The sequence below is a fragment of the Macrobrachium nipponense genome, chromosome 13 (assembly GCF_015104395.2).
Source record: "Macrobrachium nipponense isolate FS-2020 chromosome 13, ASM1510439v2, whole genome shotgun sequence".
NCBI classification, from domain to species: domain Eukaryota; kingdom Metazoa; phylum Arthropoda; class Malacostraca; order Decapoda; family Palaemonidae; genus Macrobrachium; species Macrobrachium nipponense.
Window position 1 is genome coordinate 101,142,494 of NC_087206.1, and position 17,670 is coordinate 101,160,163.

Here is a 17,670-nt window from a genome sequence, read left to right on the forward strand (position 1 = left end):
TATCTATTGCTATATTTTTTTTCTATTATTTAGATCTAAATTTTGAGGAGCAGACAGGATTCCATTTGGTAATTATTGCAAGCCTAAAATAAATCGGCATTACGTAGATAGTTTTACCACCGACTAAATTTCTACCTCTAAGGTATGATTTAAGATTTGTTTATGATTTTGAGCTGTTTTATATGACAATTTGATCTACATTAACAAACAGGCAGTGTCTTAATTAATTTCTCTCCCAAGAAAGAAATAGAGAAATGTAGAAGTTATAATGATTTGGATAATAACAATTATTCTTTTGCAAAATGTTTCTGAATAACATATTTGCTTATCGTAAAGCGATAATCTGTGTTAGTGACTCTACCCTTAACTAGGGTAACCAACAAATAATTGAGATCTCTTGCTTACAATTATAACTATAGTATTCATAATTCTTGGGCACATTTCATAAACTGCTGCCAGGAATGGTGCACAACACTGCAACAAACTCAGGTTTATGTTCGTGATAGACAAACGCTATTTTGAGGATTCAAAATGAACGGAAAAATCGATCTAAGAATATTACCCTGCCTTGGTTGATTTCTTTTCACAAAGTAAAATATAACCGCGTGTTGCACACAGGAGAATTTTTTCTCTTCCAGCACTTGGCTTCAGTCGTAAATTTCATAAATTCATTCATTCAAGCCTGCAGTGTATTTGAACTGTCATAGAATAGATATGACTGCTAATAGAGGACCTATCTATTGAATTTTAGCAGCACCTATCAACAGCAAAATATATCTCACAAACTTCCCATGGAGGAAAATTGAAAAGGGGTTTGGAATAAAAAAAAAAAAAACAGACAACATAAGATGTCAGCGGCATTAAAGTGAATTACTGAGGCAAAATATTGTCTCAAAAAGTAACGGTAAAATATGAGAGAGAGAGAGAGAGAGAGAGAGAGAGAGAGAGAGAGAGAGAGAGAGAGAGAGAGAGAGAGAGAGAGAGAGAGAGATTCTTACCTTTATAAAGAACAATTGAAGTTAGAACTCTTTATCTTTTGCATAAAGATATGGCTTATTACACAATGAATGATAAAAATTCATGCAAATCGACTGAATGATTTCTTAAAGGCTGAACAATATTCATCTGTATGGGTGAAAACACTAGCAGAATACAGAGAAAGACATAGATTTAGGCAAAGTATCTCAGAAAAACCCCTGTTATTCATTCAAAGTTAATATAGTTTAACTATCGCCAAGACAGTTTCCCATTTCTCGGCAGACTCGAAAGAGTGCAACATTACCACATTCACGAGTAACCCAGACTAGGGGGGAAAGGAAGTTTTGTCCGGAGATTGTACCTCGGTTAATGAACAGACCTGTTCACGAAGAAATCTGGTTACCAACCAGATGTTAAAAAATTTTTTGTTCCGGTTTGCAAACTGTGCTTCAGGGGTCCAATTGAAAACGCCCCAGTTTTTCAGTGAAGGATGGAACATCATCATTAAGTATAACAGTCAATGAAATGCAGAGAGAGAGAGCGAGAGAGTATATCAATTTGCTTAAGTCGAATAATAGTTGTACATATTGAGAATAAAAATAATTTTAACAAAACTGTATCTAATCAGATTGCATGAATTACTGTCATATTATCATATTACAAAATACAGTGGGGCCCCTTATTCACATTCTCCTGATTTTCAGACTCGCGCATTCGCGGATTTCTCTCTGGAACATATCCCCTATTATTCACGGGAAATTTGCCTATTCGCGGTATTTTTCTGAGAAATATCTGCAAATTCCTGGGTTTTTTTATCAATTTCATCATAAAATGCACTTTTAGTGATAAAACTATTAAAAAAGCCAGGTATAATAATTTTTAGTGGGTTTTTCTAGAGTTTTAACTAACAAAATAGGCCATTTTAAGCATTTTTATAGGGGTTCTAACTATTTATGGGTTCTAACTATAACCGCGGGGTGGTTTGGTACGCATCCCTCGCAAATAAGGGGGGACCACTGTATCATCAGAGCGATTATGTGCCACTTGCATTCTGGTTTACTTTACTATCTTAAAATCATCAACTGACAGTAAAAGCTTTAGCATAATTTTTTGAGATGAAAGCAATGTAAATTAATAATGAAACAGTAACAATAACTCATGGAATGCTGGTAAGCGATTGGTATACCTAGTAAGAGTGCTGATTTGAAAACAGTTCGGTGCTCGATCCAGGGGCGAAAGCCCTCAAATCGATAGTATTTCCATTCCACACCAATATATCCATAAGGACGATATTCCCAAGGTCCGTTATCTCGGTGCACTACTGTATTTGTATATAATTAAGGTTATTTTTATTTATATTCTTTGTCCAAGAAAAACAAAAAAATTTTAAAAATCAGTTACTGAGGTTTGAATGAATTAATTGTAGTATTTACATTATTTTAAATGGGAAAATTTATTCTGGTTGCGAACTTTTTGGGTCACAAACTGAGTCCTCAAACTAATTAAGTTTGTGAACCGAGGTATAACAGTACTATGACATATAAAGTCATCTATATGATGATGAGTGATGATGAGAACATTCAACATAAGAAAATATTGTTTTTAATATTTGTATGCATTGCTTTTCTTCACCATTTAAAAAAAATCATACTATTCCTAAAGCATGTTTATCCTATTTTACATGTTACCATGAATTGTATTCGATAAATTTGAAATTTATTTATTATACATGTCATCTTAAATTGTACTCTTTTACTTTAACATTTACTTTCTAGTTCCACCATGCACACTTGCAGTTGTTACTCTATCTGTTAAGTACTTTAAATACCTTTCATCCTATTTGTTCTATTAGCTTTTATTCTAAAATGTCTTTTAATGCACTTAAATCTTTACCTCTACTGTTTGTGTGCATCCATTTTCACTACCTCATAACTGTTACCTAGACTAGCAAAAATCCATATCAAACATTCAGATTTTGTCCAGATTATTCAGATATCCATACAGTTTTTATGAAGTCTGAATGAATGAGGTTACATTGTACATTTAAATAAATTACTAAACCAGAAGTGGTGATAAAATTATATAGAAATTTGGAATCTAACATGAAAAATGTACAAAAATATGGGAATATAACCTATGTTACACAATATACTTACAAAATTTGTAATTTCTTACAAACTTATGGAATATGCCTCCAGTAATAAATGAAGATGCACAACTAGATACACTGTAACACTTATTTCAGGATCAGAACAATACCGAATATAAAATGGTGTTATTTAAAATGCTCAATAGTTGGGGGTTCAACTTTGATGTTCTGTGGGACAATAATAGTAGCGTTGTGATAAGGTTCTGTTTCTATAGTTTCCCCTTCTACATACTGATCATATTGCTCAATAGGCTGATAATAGTACACTTCTGTTATTGTTCCATCTTCTTGCTGGATAATTTCATGGACCTGTTGATTTTCTAGAACACCTTCAAGAGCTATTGACTGTTCCTGAAAGCAAACAAAAATTGGATCAGAATCTTTTTCAATTACTGAATGATGGACACTTAATTTAACTGAACAAGAAACTGAACATGACACTAGGAACTGTCATATAACTAACTTTGGACATCTCATCATTACAAGAACACATTGCACACATCTAAATAAATAAGCATTAGGTAACATACTGCACTGCATGATTTTTCCGTTCGCATCGAGTCTTGTTTCAGTTGGTAACTTTTCTCACGATGAAGTTGCTGATTTTCCAAAGTTAGATGGTAAGTTGCAGCATTCAGTTCTGCCTGTGGGTCACTGTGCTTTCGCCGTCTTCCTCTCTTTGGTTTATTCTCATCATCAGCATGAACTGATATGGTTGGTTCCATATAAACCAGCTTGTTTCTTTCTTCTTCCTGCTCAGATCTGAAAATAACAAGCACAGAAAAAAGAATATGGCATACCCAAACAGTCAAGGTATTATTATTATTATTTTTATTATTGTATTATGATTATTATTTTTTATTCATATTTAGTTGTACAGGCCCAGTCACATTTGTACACACTCATGAGGCTCACCTAAAAATAAGGGAAGTTATGCTAAGTAAAAGTAAAGGGAAGAAAAAAATTCATATGGAGGGTAAATAGATGCTGCAAAGCACTTTTATTACTGAATACTTTGTGACACACTAGGCATACTGCTAGTACTGTTGGTGCCTGGTACATGGCACCCACTTCATTATTGTTTAAATTATAAATATAGTGTATGTAGTTCACCAAGGCCGCTCACTACAGGCAGTCCCTGGTTATCATCAGCTGGGATTCCATTCTCAGCAGGGTGCTGATAGGCAAAACCCACCATTAACCAAAACTCAAAAATTTATGGTGGTTATGGCACCAAGTTTCGGTTAATGGCATCTCTATTAGGTATGTTATGGCACCATCACTCTATTATCATCACTTTATGGCCCGTTTCAGGGTATGGTATGTCTAATCTTTAACCTGTCTGTAGGAATGAAGAATGGAAAAAAAGGAAAGGAAGAAACCAGTCATCTCACTCATTCTCTCTTCCACACAATCATCTTAGGCATGATGCAAACTGTCCTGCCAGGGGAACTGGATGAGCTACACAACTTGTTGGGCCCAAAGAAAAAGTGTCCAAGGATCTGTGGGCAATATCCTTCGGTAAAAACAAGTGAAAGTGGTCTGCCGAAGCCATGAATCACCAATCAAAATCCTATGAACAGATATCTTCTTCTCAAAGGTCAGAGAGGAACTCATTCCTCTGATGTCATGTCCTCTTGCATGCACAGTATTTGTGACAGAACTTGAAGGTGAGGAGTAGGCTTGTCTAATCACCTCTCAAAGCCAAAACGAAAAGGTATTCTTGGTCAGTTCTCTTTTGGCTCAGCCTGTGCCAACAAAAAGTATATGACACCTAGGTCTTAAGTGATGAGTCCTTTTTAGATAGCAACGCAGTGCTCTGATGGGACAAAGAGATAACTCCTGAGGATCGCTGTCAACAAACTTCTTCAGGGAGGAAATGGAAAACAAGGCAAACCTGTCATCGTGAACACAGGGATTTTGGGTCTTAGCCACGAATTCCGGGACAAATTTGAAGGCTACAGACCCCAAACCACTGGTGTGTTTTACATCATAATCTAGACCATGAAGCTCTCCAATTCTCTTTGAGGAAGCCAAGCAAGATCAGGAGGAAAACTGTTTGCAAAGTCAATTCCGTGTCTGATGATCGACATAGTGGTTCAAATGGAGCCCGAGTGAGACTACTCAGCACCAGAGTAAGGTCCCACATAGGAGGTTTGAGTTCTCTGGTGAACAAGATTGTTCAAAGCTCTTGAGCAACACAGTAGAGATTTCCCAGAATGAAGTGATGTCCACACCTTTCAGACAGAACTAATCCCAAGGCAGCCCTGTAGCCTTTGATAGCAGACACAGAGATGCTTCTCAGATCTAAGAAGATCAGAAAATCTACTATCCGCTGAATAGAAGCTAGAAGTTTCGAGTGGAGAGAAACCCTGTTGACGACACCAATCACAGCAGACGGCCCAATTGTCCTGGTACACAGCTGACGAAGATCTCCTGAGGTAGCGAGGACATATGAGTCGCTGCTCTGCTCTGCGAGAAAAGCCTCTCACTCACAAGAGCTACTGGACAGTCCCCAGCCGTGAAGAAACAGGGACCCTACCGACTGGTGGTACCTCTCTACATGACATTGGCAGAGAAGGTTGTACCATGGGGAAATTTCTCTCATAACCAGTGACAGAAGAGACAGAAGGTCTAGTAACCTCTCTGTTCAGGACATGATGGATCAGGCAGAACAGAGGGAAGGCGAACACTTCCAGACTGTCCCAAGGATGCTGAACAGATCCAGGACCATCAAACAATAGACCTCTAGCTTCCTGTTGAAGCACATTGCGAAGAGATCTTACGTGGGTTTTCCCCATATGAGAAAAAACCTGTCTGCTATGTCCTGATGCAGAGACTACTTCACACCTAGAACTTGACTCTGACAACTTAGCTTGGCCATCAATTCCTCCTGCCTTGAATGTACCTGGCCATGAGTTCCACCAAGACGTCGATCGCCCACTGGTGTAACTCGACTGTCAATGAGTGAAGTTGGCGAGACACCAAGCCCTGTTTGTTCATATATGCTACCACTGTGGTATTGTCTGACATCAGAACAAGAGAGTGATAACATACAAACAGTTGTATTAAAAAAATATTAACTGTATTAAGCAACAATTATTGCGATGGTGGAGGAAGGCACCCAAATCAGAAAAGGTGGGGTAATCTAATTTTTCATAAAAACATAACAACTTTTCTTAGAAACACATCACTCATATACACTCCACACCCAAGGCCTCTGAGTGTCCATGGCTGAAGATTTTTGTCTAACAGACAGAAAAAGAGCAGCAGCAATTATGCACCTCATTTCCTGTGTAGTCTGGATGTAAACCAGAAGAAATCAGGCTCAGCTTGGAGGAATGAGCTTTTAATATGAACAATACCTTTTGTATATATAAAAAATTCAATCTTTTATAAAATATAAAATTTGTTATATATTTTATAAAGATTAAACAAACCCATTATCCATATACTGTATGGTTTACGTAAACTGATTGTGTCATGTAGGATTCATGGAGAGATTTTGGGGAAGATATGCAGAAACTACTTTAAGAATTTTATGTGAACACAGACTTGTATCAATATGGAAGTCCTCAACCATAAAGTAAAATACTTGCAGATATCCAATCTCTTGTATGACTCTGGAAGAGAGCAGCCATTAAAACTTAATCATTCTTAGTGGTAAGTAACCCCAGAAGCACTGCATCTCAAATAATTCTATAACTGAAAACAGCTGAAAATTTGGATGGAGAGGATATAATTTTCCTAAATTATCAGCTGAAGTACATCCTACTTAACCTGCTGCCACCACCACTCCCAATGAGTCACTGATACACCATATGGGGTAGTGACTGGCCCCTGCTACAGATATTGCAATGACAACAAGGTAGCGTTTTACTAGTAAATATCTGGAAACAGCTCTCATTTCATGGACATGAACTTTTACTTGTATCTCAAATAAGTCGTTGATTTATAGGGTAGTTGACTGGCATCCTGCCACTAAAATCATGTTGACATAAAAATAATGTTTCACGAACAAAAAAATGCAGAGAGCTTTCATTTCATGGATACGGACTTTTCCTTCTGTAGCCTTGTAGGCAAATGAATCATCAGAATCTGCTGTGGGAGGTTAAGTGCCTCCACATCAGTATCTTCCTAAATTTCAGATACCTAAGCCTTAAGATGGGAAGCTTAGCTGCCTGAGTCTCGAGTACAGCGTGTCAGGTCCAAGGAGGAAAGTCACATGTACTATATCATCTTCTTGGAACTTCAGGGGGTCTTAGGTCTCCTAGTATTTGTGACCAATTTGTTAGGTTGTGTTGTGGTCATGGCTGACAACATGACCACCATCACTATTTATCTACATGGTCAAAAATGTTGTCTGCTAGTAATGAAGATCTTCCTTTGGGCCAAAAGGCAAGACATTGCTATCATGCCTTAGTTTGTTCTGAAAGTCACAACTTTGTAGTAAATGCTCCAAGCAGGGTACATTAAATACTACTTCCATCAGTGACCTCTTCATGCAAATATCTGCAAGGCCCTGTAGCAGATATGGAGAACCCTTTGTTGCATCAGTCTCCCACATTAGTGAATGCCAGACTCCCACTGTACAGTTCTCTGCAGCTGGATCCAGAAGCTTGGGCAGTAGATGCCATCCTTCAAGCTTCGGAGTGCACTGACATACTTTTCCTCCATTCAATCTGCTAACAGAAGTGCTGATTAAGTTTTAGGCCTCAGCAGGATTGGTTTCTAGACGTTCTTGAACTTGTTATAAACTATCCTCTGACTTCTTGATTAGAGATGTCTTCTGAAGCAGTTACAATTCCCTAAGTTTTACCTCCATCTGAAACTGTCCTTCAAAAACATGCTCATACAAGAATTTAAACTGGGGTCCTAAGAAATGAAGACTGAGCACTTATTTACACAGATGTCAGTGTCTTTGTTAATATAGCCATTTACCTCTTCTGTTATGTAAATATTTAATTTCCCCAAAAACAATTTCTGGGCTCAGCTCGTGTCGCTGCGCGAAATATCCTTTAATCGATTATTTCTAGAATAAATGTACTAACACATACCAGAGAATAAATAAATAAAGAAAAAGGTCAGTATAACTGATCGCTCACCCTCCCAGAGAGTGTCGGTATGAACACTATGGCGAGTGAGACCACTACCACGAGCCAAATGCCAATAGAATTCTCCCACTACAAAATCCCCCAAGAGGGGAGCCGACCCACAGAGTTGGGGCAGCACTACTACTACTACTCCATCCCATGCTGCCGACTGCTGCGCCCCTCTGGTGGTCATCCTTTTCAGTTAGCGCACACGATACACACGTGCCATTTTCTTCTCTGTGTTTTTGTGCCCTTTCTTTTGGATTTTATTACCATGGAGCGTGCAGCCATCGCAGCAGCTAAGTTAAGTACTCAGTGTTTATTGCTATTTGGTTTTTTCCGGCCCTGAGCACGTATTTGCCGTTTTTTAGGTATAAATACGATCTCTAGGTCGGAAGCATGGCAGCATGGTTCTGCCTCGTGATGGGTCCGTTCTGGGTCGCCCATACCCAGAGCATCCCCTGTCTTTGTACGCTCTATTTTATTATCCGCTTTGTTTAGGGTAAGGTCTACACGGTTTTGTCATGCATGCATGTCTTTTACCTTATGTAGGCTTTTCCATCCAGACCCTAGCCACGGCTCTTAGTATCGGCCTCGGCTAGCTTTGAGTGGTAGACTTGCCTTCGGGTTAGTCCCGTACACTCCTGGATTTTTTCTCCTACTATTTTGTTTTTACTTTCTTTCATTTTATTATTCATTTTATTATCTATGTGATATTGTTAGGTTAGTTAGGCGTCTGGCTCGCTTAGCCTAGGTCATGGCCTATTGGGCCTTTATGTTACCGCTTGTCAGCTCGGTTGCTTCCCGATAGCAGCTCGCTGATCAGTTGGTTATGTTTTAGGCTTAGGTTTGTTGTCTTATCGCCCCGTGGTGCACCTATTGATCACGAGGCCAGCCAGACGCCTGTCCAGTCACCTTTCCCCCCCCCCTCCCGCTCTTCCATAGGGTCGGGGGGGGTGGTGCTAGGCCTGCCCATGCTCGCTCCGCATAACCCGAGCCTGCCTCCCTCTTCTCTCCCCCCAGGCGGAGGGGGTAGAGGGACGGGACAGACCCGACCTGACTCGACCTCTCCAGCTCTCGGTCCGGTCGGATGGTAAGGTGGGGGGGGGACTGGCCTTTCCCCCTCTCCATTACTACTCCGTCGCTCCGTTACTAGCCCGAGTCTGTATGCCCCTGCTCTTTCCCACCTTACTAGGGCTCCTTTACCACCGGAGCCCTGGCATCTAGCGGAAAGGTGCTAAGTCTACCCCACGGGGTGGACCGGAACATACAGTTGGTCCCTTCTAACCTCTCCGTTTCACTGAGTTATCACTCCGCCACGCACTGGACTTAGTCCGGTACGTTCGAGCTTTTAGGTTTAAGATGTTAAGTTTATTTAAAGTACCTTAAACCATTCCCCCTCCCTTCTTTTTCACCGGATACCTCCGGGGTTTATAGCCTATTCAGGCGAGTAAGGGATGGGCTATGCCCGAATTTTTTCCGAGCTCCGGCATGCAACGAAGTTCTTCTGTCCTTTAGCCTGTAAGTGATATTCTTTAAGATACTCATGTGTCTTTCCACTTACAGACCACCAACTGTGAGCATCCGGGATGCGCCGCCACACTTCAGGACCCGTGTGGACACGAAGTTTGCCGGTCCCATGCTCCATGCGCGACTCCGCACGGGGACATCCAGGTCTGGTACCATGAGACGTGTACCATATGTTACGATCTGGTGAGCCAGCTTTTAGACGGGGTAAGTATTCCATCTCCGGTAGCTGGTCCGCATCTGTTATAGTGCTTAAGTTTTCATCAATCACTCTAACTTAAGGAAAATTCAAGGGGCCTTATAGCCCCTATAAGTTTAAGTTATGCTTTAAGTTAGCTTTAGTTTTAAGTTATTCTTAAATCTAATCAATACCCTCTCTTCCAGGCGCCGGGGGCCGCTAGTGGGGAGTGGATAACCGCACTGGCAACCCTGCGGGCCTGGGTCGGCGGTTTCGGGAAGAATGCCGCCAAGGGTATGCCCTACATCCTGGAGAGGTTGGTGGCGGGGGTACTAATCTTCCCTGGAGGCAAGGCGACAGGATACGTCGACCCAGTAGTAGGCGGCGGCCCCGACTATCGCCTTCATCCAACAACAGCTGGCTGCCTCATTGACTGACCAAGGCCAGGACATCTCCTCGGAAGTCGCGACGTTGGATATTAATGTAGAACCTATGGTAGGTGTAGATGACCTGTTGGTCGAGGGTAGGTAAGGTGGACACCCAAGGGATACCCTTGGGCGTAACTGTTTCTTTACTTTCCTACTCCTGCAACCTCTCCATCCTTCCAAGGCTTTACGGGTGTGAATTGTATCCTCCTCCTGACGCTTCGGTTAGACCCAAGGTCAAGGGTTCCAAGCAGTGAAATCCTTGACAAAGACGTCGTCGTCGTCTAAGAAAGACGGCTTCGGCGTCATCCTCCTCTCGTAAGTCTCCGGCTAGGAATCCCGGAGCAGACAGATCTAAAGCTTCTGGGTCCGGCTCTAAGTCCTCGAGGAGTAAGTCCTCCAGAGAGAGAATCTCACACTCCGGCAGAGTCGTCAGTTCCGCTACCCTTGGTTCCAATTCAGAGCCACCCCTCACCTCCGCAGCAGCTCCGGCTTTGGACTCCAATGCTGGCCTGTTACAACAGGTGGGCGACCTGGTTGGGTCTCTGAAGAGTAGCATGGAACAAATGATCTCTCGGTTGTCGGATAGGATTACTTCTCAAGACTCCATTATAGCCGGACTGAGCCAAGCTCCTCTAGCCTCTCCTCCACCTTTCAATACAGGTGGAGCCCAGCTTCCCCCGTATGACTCTCTACCTCCGTTCTCGATGAACAACCCGTGGAGAGTAGCGTCATACGCCCCCTTCCAAGACGGACTCATTTCTATACCGGAATTTGGAACTCGAAGGATAGAGGACTTCGAGTTCTAAACCCGGAAGACCTTCCAGCCCTCCACCGTTCATCGGCTACGCAAGGCTCACCGCCTCAGCCATGATTCGAGTGATAGGGTCCCAAAGGAGACAGTCCTCTATTCACGTGACCAGGCTCAGAGAGAATGGCTCAGGTGTTTAGAGGACATGGATTGTTCTAATACGAAAATCCAACCTTTCAAGAGTCCGTTTACGATCTTTACGATGGATGAGAGTACCCCGCTCCCTTTCCTGACAAAGATCGCGACGTCTACCATTCCAGCGGCCCAGAAGGGGGACCCCATGCCTCAACTGAAGGAAGCAGATCCTACATCTCCGTTACTTCCTTCAGCCGGAGAATTGTGGGAAGACTTACCTAACACCTTCTCAGCTGCAAACTCAAACCGGACTGTGCTATGGAGCAGTTTGGTGAAAAGCTACCCAGGCTTCCAGATAGCCTTATTCAGGCTGAATTTGACGCCAAATCGCGGTTAGCCAGATCGATTAATTCTATGGCTATGACCGAGGTGGCCACCATAGCCTATGGTTCAGAGCCGCTTTTCAAACTTATGACCAAATCCCTGACTCAAACGGTACAGTCAGATATGTTTGAGTTTGCCACTGCTAGGACGAATTGTAGGAAGCATGTCCTACAAGAAGCAACCATTCGGCACGAGCCGAATAGGTTACTTGCGTCGAGCATCTGGGGAGCAGATCTCTTCCCAGAAGCGATGGTGAAGGAAGTCCAGTCAGAGGCTACGAGGTTGAACCAGAGCCTTAAGGACCGTTGGGGTCTTACGGCTAAGAGGAGGCAAGATCTAGCAGCTAGAGGTAAGGGGCAAAGGAAACCCAGGCGTTTCCAGCCCTACCAGAAAAAGCAGCCACGCTTTTCTCAGCAAGTTCCGGCGGTTCCCTTAGTGCAAACAGCCCAACCTTCCACTTCAAAGGCTCAATCACAGCCAATTTACGTGATCTCCCCTCAGCCTCAGCCCTCCACCTCTTACGCCATCTCTCCAGCTTACAATCAAGCCTTCGAGAGTCAATCTTCACAGAAGTATGACCGCTCGGGTAAGGGAGGCAGAGGTAAGCGTTCCTTTCGTGGGAGAGGATCGGGAGGTCCCTTTAATAGGGGAAAACACTTCAGAGGAGGCCGAGGAGGTTACCAGAACCAATGAAGAACTTCAGGTAGGAGGGGAGGCTGTTTCACTTTCGCCACCGGTGGAACTTCAGCAAGTGGGCTCAGAGCATTGTGTCAAAAGGCCTGGGTTGGAGCTGGTTAACGAACCCACCCCATCCAGGCCTTTCCGTCAACCTTCCTTCCAAGGAACTGACGGAGTATGCGGAGGATCTCCTTCAGAAAGGAGCTATAGCGAGAGTCAAAAGATTAAAATTTCAAGGTCGCTTGTTCAGCGTGCCAAAGAAAGGCTCACAAAAAAGAAGAGTAATCTTAGACTTGTCCCGCTTAAACTAGCCATTCGCTGCGACAAGTTCAAGTTGCTCACGATCTCGCAGGTGCGGACCTTACTTCCCCGTGGGGCCGTCACCACCTCTATCGATCTTACAGACGCTTACTATCATATCCCTATTGACAAGACCACTTCCTGTCCTTATCTGGGCTTCAAGATAGGAGACCAGACATTCTCCTTCAAGGTAGTTCCTTTCGGGCTCAACGTAGCACCCAGAGTGTTTACGAAGCTGGCGGAAGTAGTTGTTCAACAACTCAGATCGCAAGGGGTTATGGTAGTAGCGTATCTCGACGATTGGTTGATCTGGGCTTCAACAGTCGAGGAATGCAACAAAGCAACACTGAAAGTGATTCAGTTCCTGGAATATCTAGGCTTCAAGATAAACAGGACCAAGTCAAGACTCACTCCAGAGTCAAACTTTCAGTGGCTAGGCATTCAATGGAATCTATCCTCCCATACTCTGTCGATTCCATCGTCCAAGAGGAAGGAAATAGCGAAGTCAGTCAAGCAATTTCTGAGTCACAAACTGGCTTCAAGAAGATCTCAGGAAAGGATCCTGGGTTCTCTCCAGTTTGCATCAGTGACGAACATCCTAATGAAAGCCAAACTGAAAGACCTAACCAGAATCTGGCGCTCACGAGCAAATGTCAGGTCCAGGGACAAATTGTCCTCAGTCCCTCTGATTCTAAAGAATCGACTTCGGCCGTGGGGCGAAAGTCAAGAACCTATCGGTGTCAGTGCCCCTTCAGTTTCCTCCTCCAGGGATCACTATCCACACAGACGCTTCATTAAGCGGTTGGGGAGGATATTCCCAGTTCAAAAAGGTTCAAGGAAAACGTGGTCACCTCAGTTCCGTCAGTTCCATATAAATGTACTGGAGGCAATGGCACTGTTCTGACTCTAAAAAGGTTACGTCCGCCAAAGTACTCCCACATAAAGCTAGTCCTGGACAGCGCAGTGGTAGTACATTGTATAAACAGAGGAGGCTCCAAGTCACGTCATCTAAATCATGTCATGGTAGCCATATTCTCCCTGGCGGACAAGTTCAGTTGGCATCTCTCCTCCACCCATATAGCTGGAGTGAGAAACGTCATAGCAGATGCTCTATCCCGATCAGTACCTCTAGAGTCGGAATGGTCACTGGACACAGTTCGTTCCAATGGATTCTTCAGAGAGTTCCAGGTCTACAGGTAGATCTCTTCGCATCCCAAGCGAACCACAAACTCCCGTGTTATGTGGCCCCCAACCTGGACCCTCTGGCCTATGCCACCGACGCCCTGGCTCTAGACTGGAACAACTGGGAGAAGATTTATGTCTTTCCTCCGGTGAATCTTCTCATGAAAGTGTTAAACAAACTCAGGACATTCAAGGGTCAAGTGGCTCTAGTAGCCCCAGACTGGCCGAAGAGCAATTGGTACCCTCTCATCCTGGAACTGGGTCTCCGCCCTCTTCGGATCCCCAATCCCAAGCTCTCCCAGTCAGTACAAACGAAGACTGTGTTCGCTTCCTCAGGGATTCTCAAAACCCTAACTTTATGGATTTCATGAAGTTTGCAGCGAAAAGGAATGCGAATATTGACCCTCAGAATATTCTCTTCTTGGAATCAGATAAGAGAGATTCAACTTTGAGACAGTATGATGCTGCTGTCAAAAAGTTAGCAACCTTCCTGAAAGAATCAGATATTAAGGTCATGACAATCAATTCAGCTATATCCTTTTTCAGATCTTTATTTGAAAAAGGCTTAGCAGCTAGCACAATTACGACAAACAAGTCAGCCTTGAAAAAGATTTTTCAATTTGGGTTCAACATAGACTTGACAGATTCCTACTTCTCGTCTATTCCCAAGGCCTGTGCTAGACTTAGACCTTCGGTAAGGCCTACGTCAGTATCATGGTTCTTAAACGATGTTCTAAAACTGGCTTCAGAAACCAATAATGACACATGCTCGTTTATAATGCTTTTAAGAAAAACCCTATTTTTATTAAGCTTGGCCTCAGGAGCTAGAATTTCAGAACTGTCGGCTTTATCCAGAGATCCGGATCATATTCAGTTCCTTCCCACAGGGGAAAGTGCTACTTTCACCGGAACGTAGCTTTTTAGCTAAGAATGAAGATCCTTTGATGAGGTGGGAACCATGGAAGGTACTACCCCTTCCACAAGATATATCTCTTTGCCCAGTTTCAGCTTTACGAGCCTTTCTATCTAGGTACCTCCTCATCCTCATCGGGTCCTCTCTTTAGGAGAGAAAAAGGTGGTACTTTATCTATTAAAGGCATCAGGCAACAAATCCTGTACTTCATTAAACAAGCCAATCCTGACTCTTTCCCAAAAGCACATGATGTCAGGGCAGTAGCCACCTCAATTAACTATTTCCAACATATGAACTTCGATTAGTTGAAAAAGTATACTGGATGGAAATCGCCGACAGTGTTCAAACGTCATTACTTAAAGTCTTTGGAAGCCCTGAAATTTTCAGCAGTTGCAGCGGGTAACATAGTTTCCCCTGACTCTGACTAATCCTTAGTAGAAGATTCAGTCCTCCTTTCTACCTGCCTCACCCAACAGTTCGTCTTTATTCCCTGCCTTGTTCATTTACGGTCACCTTGTGTCTTAGCTGCTTTGATGATGATATAGTGGGTGTCCCTTATTTTTTTGCTAGGGACACTCACATTTGTGATGATTACTGATCTCGTGGATGTCATCTCCTTATTTTTATGCTAGGAGATACATCTTATTATAATGGTTACGGGTTTTGTATATTAAGTCATATACATTCTTTTATATTTTATTATTGTTGAGTTTGTTTTATTCAACTTTTATGTTAATTGCTTTAGATTGTTTTGATACATAAGCTTTACACAGATACCATTGTTGTACATATATGATATTTCTCCTGTATATATGTATATTACCTTAATTAAGTAATATTTATTAGCATTAAGTATAATTAATTAGTATATTTCTATTTGTATCACTGTGTATATGTATCTTTATTAGCAATTATATTGATTTATTTTTATTTTATCTTTTATTTGAGACCTCTTTATATTTTGTTGAATTTCTTTACAATCTTGTGCTATTTCTCTGGTACGATTTCGCGCAGCGACACGAGCTGAGCCCAGAAAAGGGATTTTGACGTAAGGAAAAATCTATTTCTGGGGCGATTGGCTCGTGTCGCCAGCGAAATCCCGCCCTACCCATCCCATCGCCAAGATTGTCTGCTAACTTCAGGATGGCCACCAGAGGCGCAGCAGTCGGCAGCATGGGATGGAGTAGTAGTAGTAGGTGCTGCCCACTCTGTGGTCGGCTCCCCTCTTGGGGGATTTTGTAGTGGGAGAATTCTATTGGCATTTGGCTCGTGGTAGTGGTCTCACTCGCCATAGTGTTCATACCGACACTCTCTGGGAGGGTGAGCGAGTCAGTTATACTGACCTTTTTCTTTATTTATTTATTCTCTGGTATGTGTTAGTACATTTACCCTAGAAATAATAGATTAAAGGATATTTCGCTGGCGACACGAGCCAATCGCCCAGAAATAGATTTTTTCCTTACGTCAAAATCCCTTAATTACTGCAAATTCTCAAGCAGCGCTTATCAAACAATCTCATTGATAGTGGCTTTTAAGATGTAGTTGCAGATGCTACCACCAACATCTCCAGGTCCTCCAGTAAAGTCTTTACAAAGCCGAGGGTTATATTGACAGCTTTCCTCTCTCTCCTCATCTCTCTCTCTCTCTCTCTCTCTCTCTCTCTCTCTCTCTCTCTCTCTCTCTCTCTCTCTCAATGCAAAGTCATCTTATCCTAGTGAACTTTGTGATTATCTGTCAGTTTTATAAATTTAATCATTATTTTGTTATCTTTATCTTCTTGGTTAGTGAAGTAGGTATATTTAAGAAATGCATACATTTAAGAAATGCATACAAAGTACACTGTTAATTTTATTGGATGCTTTGTAAAGCAGTCCACTTTTATTGGATGCTTTGTAAAGCAGTCCATTCATTATGTTTGAAATGGTGCAACGGTTGTTGTTGTGACGTCATAAGTTGCCCAGAAGACGGGAGTTAGGAAAACAGTGGGATGACGGTAGTGACAAGTCAGTGGTAGTGGCAGAAGCATTGATAGCAAGTGACGAATTAGACATAGTAGGTATCACAGAAACATGGATACAACACGCAACCTGAGACTTTGTAGGAGAGTACCAGATAGCGGGATTAAAGTGTTAAAAAAAGATAGACTCAATAAAATAGGTGGAGGTGCCATAACGTCAGGGACCACCTCAGTCCAATAGAATGTAAAATTACAACCATGCAAGAAGTCATTGGCATCAATGTAAACAGACTGGGGAAGAAGATAACTCTAATACTAGTGCACAGACCTCCCCACCAACCACAATTGTCCGATGAGGAGAAATAAACAACAAACTCTGCATAATAATGGGAGATTTCAATGCAGCAGTACACTGGGACATGAAGACCTCTGCATCAAAAGTAGAAGGAAAGAGACTTTTAGATTTTGTAAAAAATGAATTCCTCCACCAATAGGTTGACAAACCTACTAAAGGAAACAACATACTTGACATCATCCTATCAACAAAAGATAACCTAGTGTCTGACCTTTCAGTAGGTGCAAATCTAGGCAAAAGCGACCATAAAATTATTAAATTTCAAATTAATATTCAACATAAAAAAGTGAAGATATTAATGAGATTAGACTACAGTCGACAAGACCTAAAAAAGCTAAAGGAGTATGTTAAAAATCTAGAGTAAGATGAGAACACAGGAATAGATAAGTACTGGGAAGCCTTTCTGGAGGAATGCACAGAAAAATGCTCTAGATGTATACCATTAAAGCAAATATAAACAAATGGCAACCCTCAGCCTAAGTAGTTCAACAGAGAAATTAAAAATAAAATAAGAGAAAAGAGACAGATTGCACAAATCAATGAACCCATACCCAACACCAGAAGAAGCAAGCACGCATAAAGAACTCTGTAGAATGGTGGACAAATTAGTAAGAAATGCAAAGATAAATGAACATAAGAGAGTTGCATCAGTTTGCAAGGAAAAT

The 17,670-nt window shown here is 42.0% G+C and overlaps 1 protein-coding gene across 1 annotated transcript in view; it reads right to left on the minus strand.

Moving 5' to 3' along the window:
* Positions 1-914: 914 nt before the first annotated feature.
* Positions 915-17,670, minus strand: part of LOC135225232 (calcium-responsive transcription factor-like) — a gene marked incomplete at its 5' end in the record, with an annotated part of 91,779 nt that continues 75,023 nt past the window's right edge. Inside the window, 2 exon segments of the mRNA XM_064264558.1 lie at positions 915-3,478; positions 3,658-3,889. Of these exon segments, the coding sequence (XP_064120628.1) occupies positions 3,254-3,478; positions 3,658-3,889 (457 nt within the window).